Source organism: Rhipicephalus microplus, chromosome 5, assembly GCF_043290135.1.
Source record: "Rhipicephalus microplus isolate Deutch F79 chromosome 5, USDA_Rmic, whole genome shotgun sequence".
Classification (NCBI taxonomy): Eukaryota; Metazoa; Arthropoda; class Arachnida; order Ixodida; family Ixodidae; genus Rhipicephalus; species Rhipicephalus microplus.
In genome coordinates this window covers 21091019-21112163 of record NC_134704.1, presented here as the reverse complement: position 1 = coordinate 21112163, position 21145 = coordinate 21091019, and the positions used below count along the sequence as shown (strand labels likewise).

Below are 21145 nucleotides of genomic sequence, written 5' to 3'. Positions count from 1 at the left end.
AGGCACAAATGTCTCGCAGTAATTCTCTATATACCGTACTTCCGCGCATAATAGATGCACCTTCAACTTGGGCATGAGCACTAGTTCTGTTACCGTATTTGCATTGTTGCAATTCAATGCCTTTTTACATTAACTGAAGCGAGGAAAAGGGAAACGTAAGATGACAACTACAGCGACCCGTGAAATCAAACAATTGGCACCGTTCAGCTTACAAATAGTCTGTGTGGCTTGATACAAAATCTGCGATGGCGCTTTCTTTTTTTGTCTGTGTGTTTATTTCAGTGGAAACTGCAGGTCGTTCGATGTTAATTATTGGAAATTTGGATGCATCACATGCCTCGGTTTTTGGACATGTGAGACTGCATGCTCAACAAGTTTTGCCGTAGTGTAGCCTATGAAGGAGGTTGTTTCGGCTGTAGCGCGAATATTCGCGACTTTGGCGAAGTATACGTCAGCAGTCTATGCTATCATCGAAAACCAAATTTTCGGAAATTTAACCCAGCGTAGTAAGCACATCCCCAACTTGAAGCCAGATTTTCTGGAAAAACGGTGCACTGGTGTGAGTAGATCCGGTATCCCCCTACCCCACTCACGGCAATCTCTCGAATTTATAGGCTCCTAAGTTGGCAGGTATGGTGTGTGTGTGTGTGTGTGTGTGTGTGTGTGTGTGTGTGTGTGTGTGTGTGTGTGTGTGTGTGTGTGTGTGTGTGTGTGTGTGTGTGTGTACACAATATGACAACCTTGTTTACTCAACTAGGCTTCTAATTTGCATGGCACTTTGTTTTCCTGCAGTACAATAATCACGAGTTCACCCTCTGGGACCGCTTTGAAGTTCAAGGGGAAATGACGCTCCGAGAGTTTATTGACTACTTCAAGGTCTGTGCTCGCTTTGTTGTGACCTGAAGGCCAGGCTTTAGTGGAGCCGAAGTCTTACTCCCTCCCTTTTTTCTCTCTCAGAACGAGCACGGTATTGAGATCACCATGCTGTCTCAAGGAGTCTGCATGTTGTACTCGTTCTTCATGCCTGCCGCCAAGGTGGAGGAGCGGCTCAAGCTTCTGTGAGTAGCAGTGAGCCTTATGGCCGAACCAATGTGTGCTGCTGCTGGTTGGTGGTTACTGGCACCTGCTGCAATAGTGTTAGAAATAAACCTTTATTACGTTGTATGCAGTTAAACCTGGATATAACAAAATTGAAAATGCCTGGAAAAATTAATTTAAAAGAGGGTTTCCTTAAATGCAGGTTCGGTACAAAAATTTGGAAAATTAATGCGCAAATTCAACAATATGCACCAGGAATTTAATAGGACTGATTGTTTGCACAAGCGTGTTGTTTCTTCTAGTCCTGTAGCAAGTTGTCGCCGTGTGCTTGCCTGCTGCAAGGCCGCTCATCAGTTTGGTGTTTGTACTGACGGTGATGTGCGAAGAATGTGCACGCGTCATCCGCGATCCGTCAAATTACACTGGGATGTTTTCTGGCTTGTCTAGAATTAGTTAACCCGTAACTGTCGCGAACTACACTTGCTCCCTCGCTTATCAATTTCGAGGCTACACGAGTGCCGAGGTGTTAGTTTCCTTTTTCACAGAAGACTGCCTCATTTTTGAGCGGAGACCACGACAACGTTGCAACACGTCGTTGAAAGCAGTCTACCTGTTGCCAGTAGCCTCCATTGCGCGGGCGGCTAGCATGTTCTCCGCGAATGGATTGACTTTCTGTTCGTCAACGCGCGGCGCACTCCACGCTCACGACCCATCGCGCAGTTCGAGGACGTTTCGTGAGGCGGGGAAAACCGCGGCATCGGCGCGTTTGCCGATAAGACTGCCCTTCTGTTTCGTCACTACAATAATTGATCTCTCTTGTAGCTTCACTTCTGCTTTTTACTTGCAGTCTTCTAACTGATGAGGCTGCAAAACAGTAAATTGTCGGCAACCAGCGGGCTCGTACGTGAGTTAGGCCTACACCGGTCACTCGGCAACCACCGTTCACCGCGGCGATTTCGTTATCCTCGGCCTGAGCCATAGCAGGGCTCATTCTGAAGTTCACAGCGAACGAACGATCGCCACACCCGCTTCACAAATGTAGCACGGAACTTCTTTAGTGCCGCAGGCAGTCAGTAGCACTATGACAAAATGGCGCATGTCTGTGCGCCTCACGATGGTGAAGCAGATGCCTGAAACGCCACTTGGCCAATTGGATGCCTAGGTTTTGTCACATGCCCCAAGCAGCTAATAGAATCGCAAGCTAGCGGTGGCGGGAAATTGAAGATGAAGAACGACCCTTTCAAATGATACCAAGATGAACACGATAGCTCGTGTGTAACGGCAACAGTTCGGCGCGGAAAAACGCAATTTCATCGTGAATTTGCGCTCACATTAATCTCACAACGATGTTATAAATTGATTTTGCACCACAAATAATGAAGCGAGAAGCTGGAAACTTCTCAGATAGGTGCGAAAATAGGTACAGATTCCAGAAATTCCAGAAGGTACAGATTCCAGACAGGCAAAAATACATATCATCAATTAACAGTTCAGTCACATCTAAACACATCTGGGACCAGGTGAGGAAGTTCAAAGGAGAGTACTCGTCCTACACAATACCACTGCTCACAAGTCCAGACACACAATCAACACTAGAAGACCAGGCCAACCTATTAGGAGAACCCTTTTATAAGGTATCATGCTCAGCAAATTACACCAATACATTCCTGAAATATAAAGAAAATGCAGAAAGACAAAGATTGCCTACTAGCAGTACCTCAAATGAAAGTTATAACCTTCCACTTACGCTGCACGAATTGAACAGGGTACTTTCTGCCGGTAAAAAAACGGCAACAGGGTCTGACCAGATACACTACGCAATGTTGGCACACCTATCCCAAGCATCCGCGAAGGCACTCCTCTAATTCAACAAAATATGGGACTCTGACATAATGCCTGAGGATTGGAAAAAAGCCATAGTCATACCATTCCTAAAACCTGATAAACCCCCAACAACCCCAAGTAGCTATAGACCCATTGCATTAACAAGTTGCCTTGCAAAAACTTACGAAAGCATCATAAATATTAGACTTACCTTCACTCTGGAATCGGAGCACCTAATAGACGCACACCAGTGCGGATACAAAAAGGGCTGTTCCACCACTGATCACATTTTTAGGTAATAGACGCACACCAGTGCGGATACAAAAAGGGCTGTTCCACCACTGATCACATTTTTAGGCTGGAACAAGAAATACGACAAGCATTTCTACACAAACAGTTCTGTCTCTCGGTCTTCTTTGACTTAGAGAAAGCATATGACACAACTTGGAGATACGGAATTCTCAGAGATCTAGCTAACTTAGGGATTCGCGGAAGAATGCTGAACTGCTTACACGATTTTTTATCGAATAGAACTTTTCAAGTACGTTTGGGGACGGTTCTGTCACGAATATTTGTCCAAGAAAATGGTGTACCACAGGGCTGCGTTTTGAGCACCACCCTGTTCATAGTGAAAATGAACTCCATCAACAGGACTATACCCCGTACAGTCATGCACTCCATCTATGTTGATGATCTGCAAATTGCATGCCGAGCCTCCAGCCTATCATCCTGCGAAAGGCAACTCCAAATTACAATAAATCGGCTTACGAAATGGGCCGACCAAAATGGTTTCCACTTTTCAGCCCAAAAAACCACAGCTGTTCTCTTTACGCAAAAGAGAGGATTGTTCCCTGAACCCGCGCTCAAACTATACAACATCAACATGCCGGTAAAACAAGAACACAAATTTCTAGGAATCACATTCGACCGAAAACTAAACTTTCTGCCACACATAAATGCACTGAAAACTAAGGCAAACAGAGCACTCAATGTGCTCAAAGTACTCTCCCATAAACACTGGGGTTCCAATCGACTCTGCCTTATACGTATTTACCGATCTCTTGTACGCAGCATTTTAGACTACGGATGCGTAGTCTACGACTCGGCGCGAAACTCGTACATCCGCCGTCTTGACCCTATACACAACCTCGGTCTCCGTCTGTCAAGTGATGCTTACAGAACATCACCTGTGCAAAGTCTATACGTAGAATGCAATGAGCCCCCTCTATGTGATCGAAGAGCATTACTAACCTTGTCATATGTTTTAAGAATAAGGTCATCACCTGAACACATCTGCTACAAAATCGCCACAAAATGTGACTCACGCTCACACTACCTCAACAAACCGAACCTAATCAAACCACTTATCCTACGTTTCGAGGAATACTGCCGCTTTTATACCATCCCTGATGAATCACTAGATGTCGCTATTAAACCACCAAGACTATCGCCATGGTTCGACCTGTCGCAGCTATGCGAATTTTCACTAAGCCGTTTTAACAAAAAAAGCACCCCACCAGAACACATAATCCAAGAATTTTATACACTTCAGCACGAATATAAGGATTACGAAGAATTTTACACAGATGGCTCAAAAACGGAGGACCACGTGGGTATTGGGATTGTGACGACGAAAAGCGCAATTTCTGTGAAAGTACCTCGTAGTTTTTCTATTTTTTCAGCTGAAGCTTATGCCTTGAGTGAAGCAGTTCGGAAAATCATCGCTGAAAAATACAAGAAAGCAATCATATACACAGACTCACTAAGCACACTAAAAGCACTACATATAAAATCCAAATGTGAGCCTATAGTAGGCGACATTCTAAACATGGTATAGTACTTAAACAGCCAGGCAACCTGCATCCGTTTCTGCTGGGTCCCAAGTCATGTTGGGATACCTGGAAACGAAAAAGCAGATAAGTATGCTTCCCAGGCAGCCCATAAAACTGTAACAAAAGTAAAAATTCCCCTTAAAGATATCCAGAGAACAATTCGCCTGGCCCTACTAGCAAAATGGCAAAAGCAATGGGACACCTGCACGAACAATAAGCTCCACCTGGTGAAACCCACACTCGGGGAATGGAAGACCTGCCGTCACCAGCAACGGTTTATTGAAGTTGTATTATGCCGACTTCGCATTGGACACACACACTTGACACACAACTTCTTACTCGCAAAGGAAGAACAACCAACGTGTGAAAAATGCCAAGAAGCGTTAACACTTATGCACATCCTAATCACATGTCCTACCATTGAAACACAGACAAAAACATTTCGGCAAGCTATACAAGCAACACGTACCTTTGCACCCTGCTTTGTTCCTAGGAGATGACCCTCTAGTACCTCTGCCTGACTTGCTAAACTTTCTGAAAGAATGTAACCTGTTAAATAAGCTTTAAAATCTCATCTTTTTAGCGTCCATTCCTGAAAGTCTTGTGTCTGGCGCAGCATAGCCTTAGCTGCTTTTGCGCCATAAAAAAACCAAATTAACCTAACCTAACCTAACTTCAAAAAGTCTTTTTTTGCGATTTTCGGCCTTCTAAGACTCGTGTCCCCCCCTTAAGGGGGGACGTGGCAAGTAAAACTAATTTTTTTATTAATGTACTGTTTGTGATGAAATTTGGTGTGTGTATGTGGATGATTGTGAGGATTCCAAATATGAAAACCGTTTTCAAATACCTCTTGTACTTTTTGAGTTACAAGCATAATTATACTAATTAATGCTCTTCACACTTAAAGAGATAATTATTGCTAAATGAAATTATTTTTTCATATTATTATGTTCCCAAAGCATCAACTTGTGCAAAGAAGCTATTAGTTGATTTTTCTAGTTCTTGTAACCATAAATAAAATTTCCAAAACATGGATGTTGTTTTGCACACACATCACAGTAATTATAAAATGTGTTCTAAGAATTTTAAATGATGAGTAAGAAGAGAGATAAAGCTTTATTGCACTGCTAAAAGCCTCCTGAGCCTAGTGCAAAAAACGGAACGACTCTATCAGTCTGTTAGAAAATGACAGATGTTCTAGCGAAGGCACATAGGCGAAAATCAAGAGTTGAGAAAACTGACTTTGAAAGTTCACTCTTGTTTGGAAGTTCACAATATGCCTAAAACACTCAGAATCCTCCTGGGCAGTAATCCTGAGATGCTGTGGCCTTGGCCTCTGTAGAGCGCAACCCAGTTTTGCACTTCTTTGTCGTGGAACAATGCACCTTTTGAGCCCTCTTCACCCTTTTGGCATCCTTTTCGGCTGCTCGCCGCAAAGAGCAGTCTCCTGGATTGAAGCCCAGTTGAGCGGTGATCTCTTGCAGCGCACTCTTGCAGCCACCATTGAAACGGCAGACTGCATCTGCAACTGCACTTTCCACACTTCGAAGGGAGGCGAACTGGCTCTTGGACTGGAGTGACCAAATGAGGCTGTTCATACTCTCCACAGCATTCTGGGTTTTTCCCTGCGCACACCTTTCAAGGAGCTCTTTGTTCGAGAGGCGCTTGTAGATTGGCAGCAGTGCCACTCGCACGTGAGGGGGCAGTTTATGTTTGTGAGGCGGCAGCGGCTCTCCCTTGGCCAATGCCTGATTGTGCGGGCACCAGGAGTCAGTCCCACTTGGGCACAGGTCGTGGTGTGGATCCTGGTCTGTGGATGTTACATGGTAATAAGTGGCCATGATGGCCCTCTCCATGCCAGGAACATCGTTGGGGTGGCTCTTAATGGCCCAACCATAATAATTCGTTAACTTCTTTATCAGGCCCTGCGTCAGCCGGCCTTTGCAACCCATGCTCAGTCCTCGGCCTTTGGATTTGTGCTCATCAAGAAGGTTGCGCAAGGAAGTGCCCATTCTTTTTTTCACATGGTTCACACACTCCTGTTTCTTAATCACCATGTAGCCATACACCTTGTCTTGCGTGAGGGCAAGGTACGTACGGCTGTCACCGTCGCAGAGCACATTGATGTATCGAAGCTTGTACTTGGTAAACGATCTTTCAAACATGATCTTAGCTGCTTCTACTTCCATTTGGCCTGCATTAGCATCAGTGTTCTTTTGGCACTGTGGCTTGTGTTTCTCAAGCCACTCCTCATAGTTGTCGTCACCAGGCTTGGTGCCAACAGCACAGCCTTGGCAGTAGTTGGACAGGACACAGTGGTCCAAGACCAAGCCTGTGTACAGCTCGATTACACAGCCCACGCCAATATGACTTCTGTGCCCCCTCGTCATCCACGTGCCGTCGTAAATGACGTCAATGTTGCCTGGCACTCCTCCTAGGTCCTTGTATATGTCATGCACCTTCTGTGCACTTTCTGCTTCAATGCGGGTGGCAGCTGATGTGGTGGCAGGGTGGCTGTACTTCCTTTGCAGTCTCTGGTAGGACTTGTGGTGCAGTGCTCGATGCGAAATGTCCATCGCAGAAAAAATGTCATTTATGGCAGATTGTTTTCTGCCAACTGACTGCACAGCCCTCAAAGCACGCACGTTTACCTCAAAGGGGTTCGTTTTTTGTTGCCCGGAGCACCTCGGGGACGACCACGCACTGTTCACTATGCCACAATTGTCACAAAAAAGTTCCATCCTCGCCGCGAGTCCAAGGCAGTGCGTAGTCTCGAGGCGTATCGACCCTTCGTCGCACTTGTTGCACTTTACTGACGAAAGCAGACCGTTCAGCATCTTCTTATTTACAATGAAGAATGTGGAGTCCTTACCGCCGTCATTTTCGTCGCAGCCTTCGCTCAGAAGCTCGAGCTTCCGCTTTGAAGCGGACTTCGATGCTACGGCATCCAAAACATCCCGCCTTGTCTGCGCCCGCTGCGCGATTTCTTCACTGCTCGGAATCTGGGCCGAAACTCGCGATAGAATGTTCGACGCGCGCACGCCCGGAGTTGCAACGGCTGCCGACGCGGTGCCACCGCAATCGGGTTCGCGAGAGCGTCCATCACGGTCGACGGCATCCGGCGGTCTGACATACGACGATGTGGCACCTTCCACACTCTCGGCCTCACAACAATCAGCGAAGGGTCTGAGTAGAGGCTCCGTGACGCTTGAAGAGCATGCTCCGTCCGGAACTGCGACTGGGACGGCAGCCGCAGTCGTCTGCCCTTTGTTCCAAGCTTTCCGACGCTTGCCGTACTTGTGGACGCTCCGGAACTTTTTTTGCGGCAACATAGCACCGCAGTATGAGCAAGCACTCAGAAGAGACCACCGATGTAAACAAAGCTTGGTAAAAAAAGCACGCGAACTATCACAAAAACAGCAAACTGGCAAAAAACGAAACGCACGCCGGATGATTCTCGGCACGGCGGCCGCAGATGCGCTCGCGCTTCCAAGGTTGCCAAGGTGCGCGGCGCAGCTTTGACCAGTAAGAGGTCGCGCCTGCTACCACGTGACCCGCGCAGCCAATTGCCGTTCTTCGTTTTTGTTTTTTTACTTGCTCCTCGCGCTTTTATTTTCACTCGGCGAAATACGAGACCGCGACCATCGGGAAGCCGGCTTTCTCCTCTTTCCAAAGCTACCAAAATGGCGGCCCACAGTCAACAACTTGGCGCGTTTGTGCGGCGTGAACAACACCGTTTCAGGGGCTTTTTTTTCGCACTTTTCGGCGACTAGCCTCGGCAAAAACACTATTTGCGGGATTTGTAGCGCACGTTTCGCTGTAATATTTTAGAACAAGGAAGTTGAAGGTCTGAAGATTACGAAAAAAAATAAATCAGAAAATCGCATATTTTGACCAAAATCGGCACTTTACTTGCCGCGCCCCCCCTTAAAGAGGCCATGAAACGCTTGCTGTAAAGCGACAATGCGAAGCCACCGGCGTCCACATGCACTAACTAGGTGACGTCATCATAAGTAATGCTTTGCCTATTGAGGAACGCGGAACTCTTCGTTACTTGCGAGTGCATGCAACTGGAACACTCATCAGCTTCTTTGTCATACGCAATTGGCGATAGCTTGAACTCTGACGTCGTATTAAGCAGCGTCCTTGTGAGATGCGGATCGCGTATAGCAGACGCCGATGAACGCCTCTTGCGCGTGCTCGATATGCCATAGAGTTCCGCGTTCCTCGATAGGCAAAACGTCTATGCAGGTCTACTCGGGCAGATGATACAGTTAGTGCATGTAGCTGCCGATGGTGCCACATTGTCGTTGTAAAGGGACCGTTTCACGACCCCTTTCAATGAAACTAAAACGGGCAAAATCTATGAACGGCGGCGGAAGTGGCAATGGCAGTGTAGAAACCATGAAGCAAATGCCAAAGCTAGCCTAGCCAAGACAATCCATTGGTTGCATATGTCGGCGCACGCCGAGCAACAATCAATGTTTCGTTGTTAACTTGAGGACATCCTTGAGGAACCTATAGCTGTAGCTGAACCCGAGCTCATTTCAGTGACTGACAGTGTAGCACGAGATGCTGTCATCCTGTTACCACGCTACTTTGAATACGATGGTGGCAGAGAGTTTCTGCCCAGCCTTTCAGCAATGCACTCCTATGTGAGAAATTGCTTGAACAAGGCCTAGTAAATTATCACTACCTTTTTTTCCAAGTCTGCAATATTAGCAACATTTTTCTTTCTAATCAACTATAGTAGTATTCTATACTTCAAAATGTTTTTGTTCAGTCAGCCACAGTTGGTGCTTTTGAGGTAGTTATATTTCATTCATTTTGTGGGCTTTGCTTAAACTTCTCATAAATGGAACATATTTTCTTGCCCCTTAAAGTTACGTTTAAGAGAAGTCCACTGTATTATTGCTGCTGCTCTGTGCTTTTTTAGTGTTAAGCTGCATTGAATGACAGTTCAGGTCTGCTCCTTTGTTACCTGGCGAATATTTTTCGTGCATCTTGGGCTTTGCCACGAACTTGCTCCTAATTGTTCAAATTGCCAAAAAATTGTTATTTAAAACGAACAATATCTGTGTGACCGTGAAAAAATACATCGTAAGTGCGATTTTGTGCCATTGAACCAAACGTCTCCGAGCGCCACTGATTGGTTACGACGAACGAAGTCTGCGCTCTGCCGACTTCCCAGGAAACCACTTTCGACCACCGATCAAGCATCGGCCAGGTGCCCATACATTCTTATTGTTCAATGGCGACCCTGCCTCCGCGCTCTTCTAGTTGTCGCTCACCCCGATCGCTTTTTGTTGCGCACCCCTCCGTCCTTTGTCTCCCCGCTACTTGGAGCACCCCGCTTCGATAGACGAGGCCCGTGTTTTCACACTGCCATCGATCTTTCGAAGACCGGTCAGCCATCTACCCTGTCTCTGATATCTGGTACTGTCTGTCGTTGGCGTCGCTGGCCTGGAGTGACCACACCATTTGCCAACATCATCGGCCGCAGACTGTATCCGATGGTCTGCGTCCAGTGCACGTGCATATGCCACCGCACAGACTCTGATAATTTACGATTCGTTTCGTGTTTAGGACTTGTTCTCGCTCACTTCGCACTCGGTTCAGCATGCCCTCCGCACGCGTGCGGAAGCGCAAAAACGACTGTTAATTTGCGCGGAATGAATCGCGAAATGTCGAAGTTGGTGAGGCCACGCAAACCTGCCGGCACAAGACTATTTTCTGACCACGGCCGCCGATTCTTTGAACACCGCCGCCCGCACCGATCCAGGTGGCCATGCTTTGACTTCTGCGCGTGCAGGCACTCTCAGGTTTTTTGTGCGTGCCAATTGCACGTTTTGTGAACCTTTCAAACCAGTTACCAAACTTGCCTCCTTCCTTCTCGGGTGTTTTGGCTTTCAAGGTCTCCCTCCCGCCGCATCCTCCTCTCTTCACTCTATTGCAACTCCTTGCCTTTCCTCTCTTGCAAATCTGCCCTCCTGTCTTGATCACAACCCCTTTGCCTGTCTCCACCACGACGCCAGCCATGCTGGCTAGAATTAGTTTCGTTTTCTGATTAGAAACGGTCCCAGAGCTGTTCCACGCATTCTGGCATGAGTGTCGCGTGTGCGCGTCTATTGCTCTTGGTGTGCGTGTGTGGTCAGCATGGCAAACGAGAGAGCTTGCACGCTTTTTCTGCCGCTCAACACTTCAAACATGTGACCCCTTGGCTTGAGCGTAATTTGCACGTCAGGTGCCGCGTTGCAGAGCGCTTGCTCACAGCTGTTGACCACCTGGCAGCCAACTTGCCGCTTTGGGGGTCCCGGTATTCAGCTGTAGAGATGGTGAATATTTCTTGGGTGGTGGTGACGGCTACATGCGCTCAAAACTGTTTGCACGGGGTCGACGTCGGGCCCGATGCCATACCTGAAGCTCCCGAACAGGATCACTCCAGCAGCGATTTGTGGCAGCGCGTCGTTGACTCCGACCTTGGAGAGCGGACATCTGTTGCGATGGTTTAATTACGGCCGATGATGATGCTGACACTGCAAAACCGTGCACGGATTAGAGCATTGTGAATGAAGTACGGGGCGAGAGCGATTTGGAGGAATCGGATTGCGAGAACAACGAAACATTTGAACCAGTGCCTCATGCAGCTTATGCCACGGGCCCGGCGAACGAGCACCCTGCCGTTCTAAATAACTCGAGTGTCACACCTGTCCCGTTAATTAGGGAGGCGATCGCCGGGCTGATTCCAAGGGCCGAAGTATTGGCCCCCCGAACCGCACCACGAAAGCGTGGACAATTTAGAAGTGGTCCTTTTTGGCGCGCCAGCGGACGCCGGCTGTGGCCCAAAGAACAAGTCAGAGCCGAGAGTTGATAAACAAAACAAAGATTATATTCTCAAAAATGGCAGATCGAAAACAATACACAAGAATGCACACTCCACAATAGTTACATACAATACGTCACCAATCAAACAACGTCCTACACAGTACAATCACACACTTGAAACTACGGACACAGACAACAATACGCACTACAATGCAGTCGCATGCATTGAACAACCAAGACACTTAAAGACTAAAGAGATAGAAAACCTATTCAGTCCAAAGTTCTTGGAACCAAAGTCTAGATGATACTCTTCCGAGAATCACTCACTCAAAGTCCAGCGTTGTTGTCGTTCCGCAGCCCTCGAAGTTTCTCTTCCAGGAAACCTCGCCGGAGTTTCTCTTCCAGGAAACCTCCCGTCTTCAATAGGCCACTCTCCAAGCTTCAAACTTCTTCGCCCGAACACGTCGGCTTCACACACGCAGCTGTTGCCACGCGTCCTCGCTCGATAGCGGTAGAGACACGCTCTTGCCTGTAGCTCGAGCCTTCACCCCTCAGGTGGAAATCCTCTTCATCTCCTGCTTCGTCACTACAGACGAAACCTTCGCCGACTACACGGCGGGATCCCTACGCACTCTGGCGCTAAATTCCGTCTTCTCCTGATCTTTCATCTCGGCTGCTCGGTTAAATACCTTGCGCGCGACATTCCAGACGGTTCTCGTCATTTCGTCGCGCGATACGCAGCGAAAGCTGGGGAGAGGCGCGAGACGGTTCGACTGCCCTCCCCGGAGGACGATTCAACTCGGTCTGACCACGCCCCGTTCCTTCTAGAAAAATCGCGGGCTTGCTGGGCCGCCGATGTGGGGTGAGGAGGTTCGTCTGCGAAGCCACGCTTCCGCGGGGAGAGCGCGCGCCCGGGGAGCCTTGGATGTTTGTTGTTTTTTTTTTTTTTCTTTTGACCTCGCGGCGTTTCTCCCGCGCGTTACCACAAGAATTTGGCGGCGCGCCCATTTTTAGCGCTCGTTCTGTGACATCGAGACAGCCCTTATCGCTTGTGCTCTTCGAACCACGTGCTTTACGGACTTTTTGGGCAAAAAAAGTTTGTGTTTTCACTTGGAACTTTTTTTAAAGCTGTGTTTCATTTACAGTCGCCGACCGTTTATTCAGACTCGACGGGAACCGCCAAAAAGTCCGAATAATCGGGAGTCCGAAAAAACAGATTCACTAAAAAAAAAGCACTTTTATAGGCCCTATCACCGGAAAAAACTGTCATGTCTACACACACGCACGCTTCCGAGACGGTCTGCTTGGAAATTAGAAAATTCTCAAGCCACTTCAGACTGAGGTCAGCCGGCCGCCTTCTACCTGGCGAATTATCTCCGCTTTCTTCGTCATCGTGAGCATCTTGTAGCTCCCACGTTGGCCGCGCTTATTTACTCCCGAGGGCGCAGCAACGGGTGGCGTCAGAACCATTTCAGCACGCCACGGAACACTAAAGAGAGCGAGAACACAGAGAACAAGACGAACCAGACCTAGCCGCAGAAGCACCTGACTGACACTGCTGACACACGCCAAACGCCACAGCGAACAGACACTGTAGGTGGCTTGGCCGCTCGACTGGCTAAACAATAAAAAGCGTCGCCGCACATAGTTTTTGAGATCGGCACTGGCGACTTCTGCGTGCATTTTGACACTGGCCCGACATCCATTCATAGCTAGTGCAGCATATCAGTGCTGGCAACCTGGAAAACGTATTGTTAACGTCGCTGTCAGCGTGTAATGGAGTACGGCGACGCATCCGGTCAGTCAAACGGAGTCGGAATAATCGAATGGCGCACAGTGTGGCATCCGAATTTTCGGTCGTGAGTTTGCATTAGGATCAATGGAGAGAGTCGTGGTCCATGAAGATGTCCGAATAAACGGGCATGTCCGAATTTTCGGCATCCGAATAAACGGTCGGCGACTGTACTACTAACTTCGAGATACAGCGAACAGATGCCGCGTCAGGCTCAGGTTCATTATCAGCAGGCTCGACTGTATATAGTCTGCAGAGAAAACCCACTTTTAGTAGAAGTGTCTGTTCAATCACCGAGCTGGCACTGTGGACACAGTGGGTACAGCAAGATTCCATCGTGATTTTGCCGGTTGACCTTCATGAAACTTGAGGTCCACCTTAGCCTGCGCTTTGGAACATGTTTATGCAATAGTGGCTCATGTTAATAACCCACAGTTCTCTGATTTCGTGTTTGCGCACCATGTTTTTATTTGCGACAGTTGAAGATTTGAATTAACACTGAAATGTTGTTGTATTTTCGTAAAAGCATAGAATAATTGTTTTGAACCATCCAAAGATTGTAAGTGCTCTGACCAGCATTATGCGATTGCACTGTCGTTGAGGCTCTTGTGGTGAAGCATGGGGGGCCATCTTTTGCAGCATGAGTGAGGTTGTCAAGAAGGTGTCCCAGAGGCCCATTGATCCACACGTGCGTGCCCTGGTGTTTGAGCTGTGCTGCAACGACAAGGACGGCGAAGACGTGGAGGTGCCCTACGTCCGCTACCTCCTTCCGAAATGACCATCATGGTCTGGCTAGTGTAGGAAGGTAAGCCCCGACAAGGGAACTCCCCTGCCTGAATAAACCACACCACTGCTGTCTGATGCTTTTTATGGTTAAGCATTCTTTTAAAGTTTTTGTGCTTAGTAAGTGTGCTGGAAGAGAATGAATGCCAGTCAATATTTGGGGGGTGGGTGGGCATGGTTATCGTACTTACTCAATTCTACCGTGCCCTCGATTGTAACGCGCACCCGATTTCCATGACGAAAAAAAAAAAAAGTAAGACATCGATTGCAACGTGCACTCATTTTTCTCGTTGACCCGCACGATCACACCACTCAAAAAAACGACTCCTTTCGCCAGCGCCTTCCATTTAAATACAGTCGAACCTCAATATATCAAACGGCGCAGCGATCGCGAAATAGTTCGATATATCCAGAATTCGATATAGAAAAATCACGAAAAAATGCGTCAACAGCTGGCTGAAAACAACCAACGAACCGTTCAAGCGTGGTGCAGTAAACTCACTTGAAGATTCAAACATAGTATTTATTGTGTTGGTTTAAAATATTGAAAAAGAGTAGCCTGCTTTTTGTTGGCCATGACGTGTTTGACGACTGCGTCCTCAATATAGTCTAGCGATCCATAAGTGATAGGCCGGTGCCTTCAATCGCGCCGCAGTGGCGCGGCGCACAAGGGCCAAGGCAGCTACAACCTCAGCTGATGTCGGGAGCAGGGCACCAGCAGCGCTTGCGGGATCCACCTCGGCAGAGTCTTCATTTGGCTTCTCAGCAGTAGCCTCGGCGACAATCTCCACATCCGTGAGCTCCGCCGTTCGGAGTTAGGCCTGTCGCGCACGACAGGCCTAACTTCGAATGCACGAACACTGCGAGCACAACGACCGATGCCTGCCGATGCTACGGTGAAGCAGCTTGCAACAAGTGCGCAGTGTGCCGTTGACACCATAGAGACTGCAACGACTGCAAGCTGCAAGGCTGCGGCGTGAGTCCAGGTGTAAAGCGCGCACATGGCGCGCCCATTGCTAGCTGGGCGCGCCTGACTGCTTACCCTTTCCCGGCGGCAGCGCGAGCCGCGTCCGAGACAGTCGTCTGCGTCCTTTTTCTCCTATACTTTCCTCCTCAATGTTTACCTCCCACTCCCCCTTCCCTCGCGCGAAGCCATGTCGGTGCCTTCCTATTGAAAGAAAATAACAGCATCGCGCTTTTCTCTTCACTTTCCTCATTCAAGAACCTCTACCGCAAGGTTGCCGAGCGCGTACGCCGCTACGTTAAAGAGGCGCTCTCGGCGCCATCGATGTATGCAGCTTTCGTAAACGCCCGCCGCTCTACCCCTACTTTCGAGAGCTGCGGGAAAGCTCGCCGCCTGTCAGTGGAGCGCGGGCGGTTTGGGTTGGCTGAGTTCGATATATTCATTATATATCAAACTTTGTTCGAAATAAAAAATCAATAATGCATGCGATTTCCCACGTGATATAGGAACCGTTCGATATAGGCAATAATTCGATATATCCGTGTTCGATATATTGAGGTTTGACTGTATGAGGTACGGGGGAAGCTTGTGCCTATCTGATGTGTAACAGAGCATTGCCGTGACTGTCGTTTTACCGTGGACCGATGTCAGCACGCGAGCTAGCTTCGCGCCTTTCTTGTCGACAGTTGTGGTGCCAGGCATGTCGAAGCAAAGAGGCGTCTGATCGGCATTCTCGATTTGCCCAAGCAGGTAGCCGTTGTTGTGCCGCAAGTTTAGGACGAACCTCTGAAAACTGTGAAGCTTTTCATCGTACTCATCCGCAAAACTTTTGGCATATGCCCGTTCACCTTCGGAGGGAAAAGCCTTTCCTCTTCATAAAGTTAGTTGGCCAGCACCTGCTCGTTTTAAACTGACTCCGCACTAGACCTTTTTCTAAGGCTAATTGCATAGCCTGCACTTGGAGCAGTTCTATCGTCACGGGCCGCTGTGCCGCTCGCTGCTCAAGCACATACTCGCCGAGCAGCTCTTCAATTTGCGGAAACCGACCCTGCTGTGGCCCACTGAAGCCTTTGCGTGAAGCTTTGCTGTCGACAATCTTCTGCTTTTGTTTCCGCCAATCCCGCACGTTTGTTTCGGGAACTCCGAACGACCACGATGCGGCCCGATTTCCGTCAGTTTCGGCACACGCTATGACTTTTCTTTTAAAAAGCAGCATCATGGTGCACTCGAGTTTTTGGAGTCAGCTCGTCCATGCCGTCGATGCTAATGCACTACAAGATGATGAACTCCTCAGCACGCGTACGAAGTGCCGCACATGGGAAACACATAGGCAGAAATGGCCGGCGTGTCATGCCGACGCACATATGGGGCGGCCATTTGAAATGCCGATGGCAATAGAATGTCCGTACTCATTTTCTTTTTTCGTACTTGATTCTAAGGCGACTGCGATTTATGAACTCGCTGAACCGGAAAAAAGGTGCGCGTTAGATTCGAGTAATTATGGTACATACTTTTGAAGTCTATGCAATTTCTACTTTTTCACCAGTAAACTCCGGCTTTTACAGCCACAGCCGAAATTTGTGCTGTGACCCACGTGCAGGAGCTTCAAGACTGCGCTCATCTTTTCCACTGTTGTGTGGCATCAAGCTAGCATTGTAGTTGTACCTTCTTTTAATTGTTTCTGCATGCTCACAGTCATTACATCGAAGTGTTAACCAGTGTTGCTTCATTGATTAGACCCCAGCTGCAGCAGAACTGCACCTGGCTAATTGTGTTACAAGGTGGTGTAGAAACCACCGAAAAAAGGTTAGCAAAGTTGTGAGGCTGATACTTCCATAGTTATTTTGTTGCTAAGCCTTCGACGACACGTAAGCACCTGGTGTATTGCCTGTAATGTTTGTGGAACCCTTCTGATCTCAAAGGCTGCATGGAGCAGCAGTCAAGTTCAATGCCATATGTTGGTCTCGGCAAGCCCCAATTTTGGCATTTCAATTCACGCCATTTCCGACTGTACCTGAAAATGATGGGGTGCTTTGGGCAGAGGCTTTTTATACTATTCAGAACTTGACATTTATGTGGTAAAAAAAATTAGTTTCCCTGCATTTGCCATTTTTCTTTTTCGGGTGTGCAATGTACGACATGCGTACATTTTTCGTTTGCTTTTTCAGTTGGTGAAAAACGGCGATGGTACCCACCGCCTAGCTTCGCATCTCACGGTTGGTCGTGCTGTATGGAGGCCGGTGCCAGCCACGTGTCCATCTGTGCCCTTGTAACCATTTCATGACCAGCCTTAGTGTTTTTTGTATTTATATTCAAACAAATTGGCACCAGTGCTTTTCACAGTGCCACTTATTTCTTTTTTTGTTCTTGTTGTTTGAAGGGGAGATGCTGCTGAAAGATTTTCACTTTTTTTTTTTTTTTTTTGCCAATGAATTATTTTGCCAGTTGAATTACTCGTCTCAAGTTCCCTTGCCAATACAGCTTGGCCACTTGTCACTGCGATTCCTGTGAGCTCACCAAAGGTGCACTTTTCAGATAACCATTATTCCCAAGCTTCCTTAAAATGCAAGAAGTAATAATAAAAAAGATCTTTTACCTGTAAACAAGCTTTATGTCTTACCTTTGAAATGAAATGTCGTGATGCTACTAGGCAATTTCAGAAGCTCGACCATTAAGGTAGCTAGGATGGTGTCGAATCTGAATTTTTTTCAGTGTTTCATATAATGAGGATTTCTGTTATCTCCTTTGAAGGATATCTCGTATACTATTTAAGAAACTTCGAATAACCAATTTCTAATGCCTTAACATATAAGGCCTCAAGTGATATATTTTATGTGCCTTCCTTAGTAAGCTCTCGTCATTCTACAGTTGGAGGGAGAAATATGAGTCAATAATAAAATATTTGGAAGCGAGTTGTGGGCAGTTGTGGTGGGCAGTTGTGGTGTAAAACTACATTTTACTGAATGTTGCGATACAAAACTAAAACTCTGCAACGCGTTATAGAACATGTCACCAGGTATTTGACAGCATCACACTCTGTAAACAGATCTATGTTTTGTTGCTCTGTTATATATTAAAAAGTCAAGTAGCATCTCCCCTTACGAGTTGTGAACTGTCATGAGGCTTGGACAGTTTTTTTTTATTGAGGGCAATAAGTGTAATGAAAGCCAGGAAACATGATGGTGTGCAAGTCATGTGTGCATTTTTTTAACTGCTAAAAATAAATTTTCATTGAAACGTCCATTTTGTGTGCATATATTTTTGGGTAATTTTGGTTTGGGTAATTAGTCAGTTTCTGGGAGCAGCTAATTTAATCTTCCAATTCTGAATGCTACGGTATAACTATTTGGGTTTTCAGCCTAAACTGAAGACAACTGAGCAGTGTCAGCTGAAGGGATGGGTGTATATTAAATGTGACGTTGGAAGCTGCTTCTAAGCAAATAGTGACTTCATTGAATGATCATGAAATGTTCAAATTTTGTCACGTTATACAGAAAAGTAAATATTTTCATAATGACCCAGATAATTTCCGAAGTATGAAGGTTGAGAGTTCAATCCTGGCAGCAGTTGTTTCGTTTCGATAGGATACAATTATAACTGGAACTAGGCATCTGCAAATGTCACCTGTTGTACGGAGTGAAAAGAAAGGAACTTTGTACACTAGTAGCAAGACCAGGAAAACTTCTCGGAGATGAAACGTGTTGTCTTAAAATTTACAAGGCTTGTGTGAATATTCAAATAAATGGTAGAGTATTCAATATGAATTTAAATTATCGAATATTTCGAAGTGTTTGATATGAACAAATAGGTCTACATTAGTGCACTTGTAACGGTGCTAAGCCGTGAAAGTACCTGTCCAGGAGAAATTTGCTTTGCCGCGAAGCCAGACTTCAAATTCAAAGGAGCCCTGCAACACTCTTTGAGCATGGTCAGCAAACGCTGCCTATCGGTAGTAGAGGCTACTGAAAAAACGTGTGCTGAATATAGCACAGCTCGCGACCTGGGATTCACAATAAATTCTCAAAGCCAGATAAAAAGTGCTCTCTTCTCTTGGCAGATGACTCCACAATGTCAAAAATCGCTCGTCACATTGTTTGTAGAAGCCAATGGCTGATTTGAGCATGGGGTGCTCGGTCGTTACTGGGGCTGCTGCGACTTGCCCACGTACACATGCGCGATCGCACTGAAAAGCCGCTTATTCAAATAAACGTTGAAAGAATGCTCAAGGTCACGATGTGCATGCGACACATTTTCTTTCCCCATGCCATGTCGTCTGGCTTTACTTCAAGGGCTTTCGTTGGGACGAGAGAATGATGATGATGAATCAACATTTATTGAGCCCAACATCGGTGGTAGTGCGTGCAGGCATCGGACAGGGTGGTTCCCTAGTTGCGTGACCCGTATGTACCCAGCAGCTCCTGGCCCCTGTCTCTGAGTGCACGCAGAGTTGGTAGGGTAGGGCTGTAAAACAAGGTCTCCCATCGCTCAAGGGGTTGGGGTGTTGGGGGAAGGGACGGTGGGGGGGTTTCTTGAGTTCTGTGCACTCTGCCAAGATGTGTGGCAGGGTGCCATTTCCTATTTTACAAAACGGACAGCGTGTTGTATCTCAGGGTACATGCGGTTCAGCAGTACAAGATGCGCAAGCGATCCCGCCTGCGCTCGACACAGTATCATCTGTTGTTTCCTGGTCAGCATGGGTGCGGTTCTGGTAGTCTGCACCTTTCCTCTCGGTACATCTGGGTAATGTCTCGGAAGCTGGTAACCGGGTGGGGTAGCTCTTCCGGCTCATGCTCGGCCCGGATTGACAATTCTCGGGCACGATAGCCTGCTACCTGCGTGTGAGCCGGGACCCACACGAGCTCTATGGCTCTTCCCGGAGGTTTGCACTTGGATAGAATGGCTCGAGCTATGGACGAGACTACCCCCCTGTGGAAGCTTTCGTAGGCTGTCTTTGAGTTGGTGTCCATGCTCGGCTGTACGAGTGCGAGGGCCACGGCAGCTTCCTCTGCAATTGTGTGGCCTGTTGTCCTCAGGGACGCGCTGACGATTAGCCTGTCAGTGGGCGTAACCACTACCGCCACACGGTCACTGTTTTCGCAGCGAGGCGTCCACGTACATGATCCTGGGGTTCTTTTCCAGCTTTCGGGCCATGGCTTTGGCCTGCGCGGTGCACCTCTCGTCGTCTTTGCCCGGTGTCATGTTCCGGTGAAGGGCTTTGGTTTGAATTGTTTTCCAGTTGTCCGGAAGGGCCGCGCCTCGATGGGTACTGGTTCTATCTGCCATCCCATCTTGCCTAGGACGGTTCGTCCGTGCTCCCTATGACTGAGCCAGATTCTCTGATTAGAGAGGTGGGATTCGATAAGCTCCTCCATCATGTTGTGGGCGGCCATATCTAGCAATCTTAGCGTAGACGAGTATATTAGTACACCCAGTGCTTGCTTCGTTGCCTTGCGAAGCATCGTGTTGAGGGTGTCCCTATTGGCTCTCGTCGGCGGGAGATATGGGGAGGAGTAGGTAACCCGGGACACAACGAATGCACGTACCAAGCGCATGACATCGTCCTCTTTCAGGCCTCGGTTTCTGTTAGATACCTTCCGAATCATGCCAAGAATCTGTACGGTTGTAGTCTTGATCTTTGTGACGGTGGCTTAAGCCTTCCCCTTCAGTCTGAAGCAGTAGACCGAGAATCCTAATTTGCTGTGTTGGTTTTGATGGCCATTCCATCGATGGTGATAGTCACGTTAGGCGGCGGCTCCCTCTTGGGTTTTCCTGGTTGGATCATGAGCAGCTCCGATTTTTGGGGAGCGCAGCTCAGTCCACACGACTTGGCGTACTCGTGCACAGTCGTCGCCACCCGCTGCAAGGCTTCCTCCGCCCAGGCATCGGACCCGGCTCCGGCCGTTCACAACGTGATGTCGTCGGCGTAGAATGCATGGTCCACACCTTCGATTTGCTTGAGAAGATCGGGCAGAGGCAGGAGAACCAGATTCAAGAGTAGGGGCGACAGGAACGATTCCCGAGAGGTGCCCCAATCGCCGTGCTCGACAGGGTCTGATGTCTCCTCCCCTATTCTGATAGCCGTCGTTC

At 47.8% G+C, this 21145-nt stretch overlaps 1 protein-coding gene across 3 annotated transcripts in view; it reads left to right on the top strand.

Moving 5' to 3' along the window:
• The window catches only part of LOC119174905 (ubiquitin-like modifier-activating enzyme 1), an 80320-nt gene extending 62021 nt beyond the window's left edge, over positions 1-18299 (top strand). For all 3 annotated transcript variants that reach the window (XM_075894951.1, XM_037426032.2, XM_075894952.1), the window contains exons 23-26: positions 793-876; positions 958-1058; positions 13951-14116; positions 17227-18299. In XM_075894951.1, the coding sequence (XP_075751066.1) occupies positions 793-876; positions 958-1058; positions 13951-14089 (324 nt within the window). In that variant the 3' untranslated portion in view covers positions 14090-14116; positions 17227-18299. The remainder of the gene's footprint in view (positions 1-792; positions 877-957; positions 1059-13950; positions 14117-17226) is intronic.
• Positions 18300-21145: the final 2846 nt, after the last annotated feature.